This window comes from Engraulis encrasicolus, chromosome 17 (assembly GCF_034702125.1).
Source record: "Engraulis encrasicolus isolate BLACKSEA-1 chromosome 17, IST_EnEncr_1.0, whole genome shotgun sequence".
In the NCBI taxonomy this organism is placed as follows: Eukaryota; Metazoa; Chordata; class Actinopteri; order Clupeiformes; family Engraulidae; genus Engraulis; species Engraulis encrasicolus.
This window is the reverse complement of record NC_085873.1, coordinates 30037158-30047367: the sequence shown is the minus strand read 5'-3', so window position 1 is coordinate 30047367 and position 10210 is coordinate 30037158. Positions and strand designations below refer to the sequence as shown.

General features: G+C 43.8%; 1 protein-coding gene across 1 annotated transcript in view; it reads left to right on the top strand.

The window, feature by feature from the left end:
* The first annotated feature begins 481 nt into the window (after window positions 1-481).
* Window positions 482-10210, top strand: part of cyth3a (cytohesin 3a) — a 68705-nt gene continuing 58976 nt past the window's right edge. The window contains exon 1 of the mRNA XM_063220604.1: window positions 482-789. Coding sequence (XP_063076674.1) covers window positions 771-789 — 19 coding nt within the window. The 5' untranslated portion in view covers window positions 482-770. The remainder of the gene's footprint in view (window positions 790-10210) is intronic.

Sequence of the window (10210 nt, the reverse complement as noted above, 5' to 3'; positions counted from 1 at the left end):
CCTCTGGGCAGTTTAATCATTCACCACGTGGAACCTTATAAGGGTTTGCAGAAAGAAAGAAATCTTCAGCAATGGAACCATCATGATGTCTTATGCTATTATTGTTATTATTGTTATTATTATTATTATTATTATTATTATTATTATTATTGTTATTATTATTATTATTATTATTATTATTGTTATTGTTATTGTTATTATTTATTAATTAATTATCATCTATTTGACATCCCAAATCTGACTCTGCGAGCAAGCATGATGATATACGGGGTTGGTGGGTACATAGGGTCTATATCAGGGGGAAAGCCTCAAGACAAGATGTTTTATTGTCTTTCAGTGGAATTGTGGGCAGATAAAGAAACTGAAACGAGAGGCTTGCACATTTCAATAGGGCGGAGCATAGTGGTGACGCATGGTGAAGGCTGAGTCGCCGAGATGGAGCTGGGGTCTGAGCTTGCATCTAACCATTGGTACAGTGGACCGCCAAACCAGGAGCCACGGAGAACGGGATACCCACGATTTTGGACAGACAAACATACATCTGACACGATTCTCACACTGTTACACCATATTGACGGCTATAACATCTTAAGAGATAGCGCACTCAAGTCACTTTATTGCGCCAAGAAATTCGTGAGATTCTAATGAATAGATCAGACACTGTCAAAGACAAACAGCAGTCCGACTGTTGAACAGAGGAACGGTTTTTGTGGCTTTTCTTTTGGTGCCAGCTGCCGGGATTGTTTTTGTCACTATCTGAAGGTGCAAACATGGATGAAGACAGCAGAGGTAGGATGACAATTCATTGAACATTTTTAAGTAATGTGCTGTTTATAATGCGCGCTTTGACAAGCTTCCGTTTCATCCAACTGATTGGAAAAGATAGGCTACACGCACCTTTCTGTTTTTGACCTGCAAAAATAACCAAAGTGGAAGATCGTCTTCACATAGATAACAAAAGATTTTACTTTTTCCAACATTCTGCCCCAAAACGAATCCCTTTTCACGTTTTGCTTATTTGGAACAGGATGCGTAATCTGCCTGTGGATGTCATTTACAGCAAACCTATCCATGCCCTTTAAACTTGCCCGTATGACTGGACTCATTGAAACTGACCACGTTGAAACTTGTCGTGACATTAACTCGGTAGAGAGCAAACAAACTTCGGGATTGCTTTAGAGGGGACCACCATCCGATATGGAAATTGAGCCTCCCAATTTGTCAGAAGGCAACAATGTTTTATTAGTAGGCAGTGCTTTGAAGTGAGGAGCGAAGAGAGGAGGCTACGGTGCCTGACGAACGACACTGTGTAATTGTGTGGCGAAAGCCAGCGGGCAAGAACACCATATTCATCACCTCTGATGTGACGAGAGTTAACTTGTAATGCATTACCGAGCAGTTTCCTTTCTTGCCTCAACTACAAATTATTTACGGGGCATCTTGACTGAACGTGCGTGTCTGCGTAATCACCCAAGCGTAGTCAAATTGTCCACAACAGACGCACCTCTGTCTGTGGTCACTGAAACAAGAGCCTATCTATTGTTTGGTAAGTTGGTAGGTACAGGGATATTGTATTGCTGCAAGCAAATGCCATAGATTAGACACGAACGATTAATATGTTGGCATGGTTACCATGTAAAGTGAACAACAATGAAGAACCATTCATTCTATATGACTGGTAAATGTCTGGTTTCTCATTAGTCATAATTCATTTGACAAGTCAATAACTCTGTGCAGATATCTTTCCCTATCCCAAACATACATAAATAAATGCACAATCATATACACTTCAACAGAAGAGTCATTGTCACTTAAGTCACTTCCAGTGGTTTGGTTTGTGTGAGTAAATTGGATTTATCGGCCACGAGCCACTATATTCAGTCTCACGGGATTGAGATGCCCCGAAGTCTCCCACATTGAATCCCATACGCGCGCAAACAGAGGGCATTTATGTGGGCTGTGTGTGTGTGTGTGTGTGTGTGTGTGTGTGTGTGTGAGAGAGAGAGAGTACCCGCGTGCATGTGTGTTGAATATTGCATGGGGGGAAAACAGCAGCAGCAAAAAATGAGATAGCATCTCTATGTGCCCTGCCTGCTATGCCTGCCTGACCGGCGGACGACCGACCGACCAGTGACTGTGAGGACTGACTGGAGTCCTGGAGCACCCACCAACCCCTACCCCAACCCCTAACCCCCACCCCTGCTTGGCCTCCAACTGAGGGGCCAGTCACCACCATAGAGCTCGCTTTGTGTCTGGCCGCTCAGCTATGCCCAGGGCTGGACTGGGATCAAACACCCACCTGGGCATTTTTGTCTTGAACTGGCCCTTCATACACATACGAGCCGTTTTCGCACTATATATCCTACTTGCCTTAGCCCACTGTCTATATGATAATAGATCAATGGGCCCCTTCTTTTTTTTGTCTTTTTTTTGTCTTTTTGACTTTATTTATGACAGCATAGTGAAGACGGTGACAGGAAGCGAGTGGGGAGAGAGAGATGGGGAAGGGCTGGCAAAGGACCCGGGTCGGGAATCGAACCCGGGATCGGCCGCATAGTAGAAGAGTGCCCTACCGTTAGGCCACAGCAGGGCCCAATGGGCCCCTTCTAAACTGAGGACCAGTCCCCAAAAGAAAACAAACAAACAAAAACAACAGCATGCATGATTGGCCCCTGGGTACAGTTGGCCCACTGAATAAATGCCCTGTATGCCAGATGACCAATCTGCTCAGCTATGCCCAGCATGTGTTTCACGTGGCAGCCTGAGACTCACAGTCTGCTGCAGATAGTCACACAGTCACAGGGCTCGCCAGATCGGATCCAAAGATTGGGAGAAAAGATGTGGATACCAATGATTTGGCACAGTCCAGCACCATGACAACTTGAGGTGGGGTGATGATGTTTGTGAGTCAGTCTGTCTCATCCTTGTCTCTCCTGCAGAGAAAAAAAACAGCCACAGCATTTACTGCTATAGTATTTTCTGTCTCGTGTGTCAGTTTCTCAGAAAGAACAGAACTTACTGTAAGCTGACATAGGTCTACTGTTTTGTTTTGTTACTATTTTGTAATCTGTTGTGTAGCTCCTGAGTATTGTACATTGCACACAACAAGTAGCTCCTATAATGGCAGAACATTTTTGACAACTCAGGAGTCCTCCATTGAAAGGTGTTGTGGTGTATCTCCAAATAACTTCACCAGAGCTCCATTCTTTCAATCCTAAATGCACATGTATGAAGGCACACATAATATTGTGAGAATAGTTTCTGTCAGAGAATAGTTTCTCTCAGTTGTCTTTTGGCATTTGTCACTTCAGGCACTTCCATCCATCCATCCATCCATCCATGCATCCATCCATCCATCCATCCATCCATCCATCCATGCATCCATCCATCCATCCATCCATCCATCCATCCATCCATCCATGTCTCCGTCTACCCATTCTGGTGGCGTCTCTCTTAAGTAGTGTGGTTTCGCGTGTCACGGTGTCTGGTGGTGAACTGTATGCTTGAGGCGTCAGCCCAATCTGCTTGGTCTGGCTGACACACATTACCACCGACACCACTACTGCCACCATTGCTGTACCACTGATTTGCTGAAGGGCACACTATACGTTTTGCCACCACCACTACCACCACCTCTGGTGTCTGAGGCGTCAGCTCAATCTGCATGGCCAGACACTACCACCACCACCACCACTCTCACCATTATCTATCTAGGGTTGCCAGATGTGGCTGATGATTTCCAGTCTAATGAATGCTCAAAAAACGTGTATGCATGCACTAAAACCTGCTCAACTCTAACAAAATTCTCTTCATTTCTATGGACACAAATCTACAGAAAAACCCGGCCAAAGTGTCTTTTTACCCACAGATGATCATCCCAAAAAGCCCAATCTTGCGGGAAGTCGTCCAATCTGGCAACCCTGACCACACCACTGATTTGCTAAGTGCACACTATGCGCCTCACCACCGCCACTATACCACCACCACAGCGCTGGTGTGATCCATCACACATGGGAAGGCGAGGCGGCCTTTAGTAAAGACAGACACTCAGCCAGCTATATTACCCCATTACCCATTTACCCTCCATGCAGCCACCCACTCACATTGTCAAGGTCATAATGTGAACTGGTGTAATTAGAGATGCCACACACACACACACACACATACACACAGTCACACACACAGACAGTCACACACACACACACACGCATGGACACACGCACGTGCACACGCACACACACACACACACACAGGAACGCGCACTCAGACACACACATATTCTATGTCCCTTTCTCTCTCACACACACACACACACGCAGACGGCGAATGAGGCATGGTCACCGTGAAGATAAAGTGTTTTGATTTGCCCGGTGATTTGTGTGCGTTAACGTCCAGCCCAAGCAAGGAGACTAATCAATCTGTGAAGTGGCATCTCTGTGGTGTTGATTTAACACTTAAGGAGTCTAATTTAACAATTGGTGTGTGTGTGTGTGTGTGTGTGTGTGTGTGTGTGTGTGTGTGTGTGTGTGTGTGTGTGTGTGTGTGTGTGTGTGTGTGTGTGTGTGTGTGTGACTACTTGAATCCTGCACTTGCACTGAAGGCATCTGCAAATCATCACCTGATTGTATAATTTATATTTCATATCTTAATATTTTCTACATTTATATTTTATATTACATTAGTTATACTGTTTAACTTATCTTTACTTTTGTGGGCATCTGTAGGTTGCTTCCAAACAACATCTCACTGCATCTATATAGTCCCAATGAAGCACTCTACTCTACTCTCTACTCTGCTCTGTAAGTGTTGTGTTACAGTTTTTCTCGATTGGTTTGGCTCATTTCTTGAAACTGAGATGACATTCCTATAACCATTGGGTCATTTGGCCAAACATTCTTACACTTCTGCACAACAGTTCAGATAACTAGCAAAATGTCATATACCTCCCAAAACACCTCATTCTTGCATCAGCACTAAACCGTCTCACATATAAATAGTCAGTACCATCAAAATGGCATAGATCCTTCTCAATTGCTTTGGCTCATTTGCATTAGTCCTCCTGTCAAAATAAACTGGATGGTTCAGCATAACTACATGGATCCTCTTCACTCGCTCATATCACCCCAATAACAGTTTACCCACGTGTCAAAACTAAATTTCTTCCCCACATATATCATCAGTACCCCCAAACTACATTGTCCCTTTGCCATTGTGTAAGCACTGCCAGTCAAAATGGTTAGGTGTTTTATCTACGTTCAGCTAACAGATTTCGACTATGTATAAACATGAAAAAGTGAGTGAAACCATTGAAGTTTGACAACACAGATAATTTACCAAGGACATTTATCAGTAACTTTCTTTACTGTAAATTCATATACAGAATGTAATGCCCATATATCACAGGTTTCTCATGGGTTTGGCTCATTTCTCAAAACAGAGAGAACTTTCACAAAATAACATGGACAAATGCCAAAGCAACTAGCAATTGTTCAAAACAGAATGTCGTTTGAAAAAATGTCATGAAATTAGCCAAATAACAGAGGAAACTGTAGTATACAAGGTTGTAAAATTATTTTCTACTAACTAGTAAAGTTACAATACCATCTGACCTGTTGAACATTTACTATGTAATGAAATTCTTAAAATATTTAGGGAATTGCGTATACCACTTTGCATATGATGACTTACACAATGAAATAATGCTGACGTGTTTTGGAGAGGGCAACCATTAGACTGAGAATTGTCTAATTTGTTTAGATAAGCAAGGTCAATTTATTTGGAAAATGTGCTAAATCTATGCTGAATGTGTCAACTGAAGGGTATTTGTACATATCCATCTGCAGAGATGTACTAAACATTTGAGACATGTACAAAGCATTTGATATCTGATGAAAGCAATGAAAAATGCCATTCTGTTTTGGGAAATTGCAAGTTGGTTTCCGTGTTGTCCGTGTTGTTTTGAGAATGTCATCTCAGTTTCGAGGAATTAGCCAAACCAATCGAGAAAAACTGTAACACTTCAACATGTAGTGTACATGTGGTGTGCTGCAACATGTACTGGGCTGGCGTCCCTGCAGTGAACTGTTTCTGATGCATATCACACACACACACACACACACACACACACACACACACACACACACACACACACACACACACACACACGCGCGCGCGCGCGCGCACACTCACAGTGTGCGCTCTAATCCATTCCCAGGCACATGTGACAGGAACACACACAGGCATACACACACACAGCAGCCAGCAGATAATGTGTTCCCCAGGAACATGAACACCGTGCCCTCCGCACTACCCCACCGCCACTGTGTGTGTCAGGACGCAGCTTTGATGGCTGTATAATATGGAGAGACAAAAAAAGAAAAGAGAGATCAGGATTAGGGCTGGGCAATATGATGATATATATCGTTATCGTGATATAAAAGTGTATATCGTGCCCTTTCTCCTATATCGTTTATATCGTGATAGTAATTTTATCAATTTTATACAATTGAATATCATTTAATTACATTTCATGTTGTCACAATACACACTATAAGTTAATGTAACTGTAAAAATAAGAATAAAAAGATACATTTTAAAGAAAGGTTGTTTTGCGACATGAAAAAACAAAGAGCAAATAAAGAGAATAACTGAAAATGTATGTAATTGTGCTATATCGTGATATATATCGTTATCGTGATATAAAGTAATCCATATCGTGATATTGTTTTTTTTCCATATCGCCCAGCCCTAATCAGGATAGATGGAGAGAGACAGACAGAAGGGGAGAGATGGCGGTAAAGAAAGATGGCACACAGATGCACACAGATAATGTACCTCCTAACACACACAGTGGCTTGCCCTCTACCCCACTACTGTGTGACTGTCAGGTCGCAGCTTTGATTGCTGTGTATGGAGAGACAACAAAAAAAACAAAAGAGAGATGGAATAGATGGAGAGAGACAAAGAGAAGGGGAGAGATAGCGGTGAAGAAAGATGATGGCACACAGATGCACAGATTATAATGTACTCCCTTGGAATATGGAACTTGGAACACACAGCGCCCTGTCCACTATAACCCCACTACTGGTATCCTGTGGGACTGTCAGGTCACAGCTTTGATTTGTACAAAATATGCTTTGTAGAGAGACAAAAAGCAAGGAGGAGAGGAAAGGGGAGGCAGGGAAGAATGAGAGAGAGAGAGAGAGAGAGAGAGAGAGAGAGAGAGAGAGAGAGAGAGAGAGAGAGAGAGAGAGAGAGAGAGAGAGAGAGAGAGAGTGAGAGAGGGGAAAAGAGGGAGAGAGAGAGAGGGACAAAACAACGGAGAAAGAGAGAGAAGAAGGGGGAAATAAGGGAGAGGGACAGACAGAAAGAAAGAAAGAAAGAAAGAAAGAAAGAAAGAAAGAAAGAAAGAAAGAAAGAAAGAAAGAAAGAAAGAAAGAAAGAAAGAAAGAAAGAAAGAGCCAGAGAAAGAGGAAGTACAACAGATGTACAGAGGGGAGAGGGTAGAGAAAGTGAGAGAGAGAAAGAAAGAAAGAAAGAAAGAAAGAAAGAAAGAGGAAGAGAAAGAGGGAGCTGCTGGATTTGCCCGTGTGAAGGATGGGCCTGCAACTCATTACTGTTTATTACAATCAGGCTCTATTTATAGACCCAGTTTTGGAGTCGGGGTGGAAAATTGAAAACAGTCGTGCATGGCAGCAATTTGGTCTGGGAATGGTAAACGGCTCGCATGACGATGTGTTCAGCCTGCGGGATTCTGTCTCTTTGGGTACAGTCCATATGTGCAAGTTTGTTTGTTTTTTTTCATTCAAAGCTGAGCTGACGTTAGTGATTCTGAGAGGGGTAAAGAAAATGTGCTCTTGGCATGTTTTATGGTCAGTGGGAGACTACCAGGGAATTGTGTGTATCTGTATCATGATCCCGCACAACCTTAGTAACGTAACTCCTTAGCCTCAATTCTTCTCTTCCTCCCCCTCCCTCCTTTCTCCTTTCTTTTTTTTCGGGAATCGTGGGAATGGCCGTGTGTGCAAGCGTCTTCCTCCTATTCTCCTCAGGTTGCTCAGCGAGAGAGAGAGAGAGAGAGAGAGAGAGAGAGAGAGAGAAATTCGGAAAAGAGTCCAACTCACCACTCACCACCCACCTCCTACCCCAAAACACCCCCACTGAACAATCTTATCACAGTGGACACTTTGCAAACAGTGCGTTTGTCCGTTGTGTCCCTCCCAGAAATGGACTTGTGCAGTGTTTTCATTTTTTTGCCCTTTGCCAAGGAGGTTCTGTCTTTTTTTTGTACCTTCGTTGGTTCCCCTGTTATGTAATAACTCAAACTCTACTCAGCTTAAAATGCTGAGAACAGATATTTTTAAGGGGTTTTGAACGTTTAATTCCAACAGGACAGTGAGAGAGAGAGACTGGGTAGAGAGAGACGGGTGATGGACCCTAGGTCAGAATCGAACCCTGATCCTGGAGTAATGGTGCAGCGCCTTAGCACCCTGAGTCAAAGGCCTCCCCAAGTAGAGACGTTGACGTTGATTTGGCACACTCTGTGAAGACCTCTTCTCAGTTGGTTCTTACCCCCTTTGCTGATTCCACTCTCTGTTTACTGTATTAACTGGTGCATGGAAAATGGTAAGCAGCCTGTCATTTGGTCCGCCGCACGCAATACCCAGCAAAAAGAGAGGATCCCCTTGCCTCCCTGTGTCTCTCTATGTCTCTGTGCTTTGACAACATCATATTAAGTCCCCCTTAGCCCCGGTAATAACAGCCTTCACAGGAATAACAGTCTTCAGAGGACAGGGGAGGTAATCTGGGGAGATGCGTGCCATGGAGAAGCCTTTGGGGGGGGAGAAGAGTTATCGACACTGAGGGAGCAGAGCATGCTGACGTCTGGCTCTCTGTCTGTCTGTCTGTCTTTCTCTACTCTGGCCTCTCTGTCTCTCTCTGTCTCTGTTTTTCTCTCTTCCACCACCCTCTCTCTTTGACTCTGTCTCTGTCTGTTTCTCTCTCTCTGGCATTCTCTCTTTCAATCCCTCCTTATGGCCTCTCTGTCTTTCACTCTGTCTTCCTCAGTCTCTCTCGTTTTTGCTCTCTCCTTTTCTCTCTCTGTCTCTGTCTCTGTCTCTGTCTCTCTCTCTCTCTCTCTCTCTCTCTCTCTCTCTCTCACTCATTCTCTCGCTCTCTCTCTCTCTGTCCCCTCTCTTTTCCTCTCTCTCTCTCTCTCTCTCTCTCTCTCTCTCTCTCTCTCTCTCTCTCTCTCTCTCTCCTCCCTCTCTCCTTGGGGTGTTGTCTGGCACTAGACATTGGCACGGCGGGCAGCGGGCATCACCTCGTCAGCGGTGTCATCATCTCTCTCCTCTCCGCAGCACGCTGCCAGACGGCCAGACACATGCACAGACAGACTCTGCCCTGCCAGTGTCGCGTAAGGTCATCATCATGACTCAGGACTCTTAACCTTCAAAAGTGTTGAAAACCGGAAAGTTTTAATTAGTACCTCATGGAAAGGTTTTATAGTGTTGTGCATTGAGTGCACAATACAAGGACCCCATTCTTTTGGTGCAGAAACATACAAAGTTACATGCATAACAATTTGTGAAAGAATGCATTCTAACCTCTACAACAATGTCAGTTTTTAACATTATAATGTTCTGTGGGGAACCAACATTGTAAAGTCAAGTCAAGTGAGTCAAGTCAAGTGTTCTTTATTGTCAAAAATGTAGGCTATGCAACAGGGTTAGCACAGAAGTTTGAAACTGCGTTTGACCAGTCTCCAATGTGCAGTTAAACTAAAACAAAAATAACACATTGACAACATTGTTTAGCATTGTTTATTGTCTTGACAGCTACACCCCCGACCCCCTACCCCCCATTTTCTCCCTGTCTATTTCTGTCTTACTGTTGTGTCTCTACCCCTCTCTGCCTGCCTGTCTCTTTCCCGTAAAAAAAATATTGTTTGTCAGCTTCTAAGAAATGAGCCGCTTCATTTTATTGAAGGCATAACGGGTGGCTTAGCAGGATCAGGGGCAATTACACATGTATGCGCTGCAAAGCTAACAAGCGAAAGCAGGGCTGAACTGGGGGAGAAATAGGGCCCGGGCACTTTTGGCTTAAAGGGGCCCCTCATAATTAGCAGCACAGAACTAACTCACTGGTTGGCCCCGCCAACACCATAGTGGACCACGATTTTCAGAAATATTTAAAAAATAAAATTAAACAG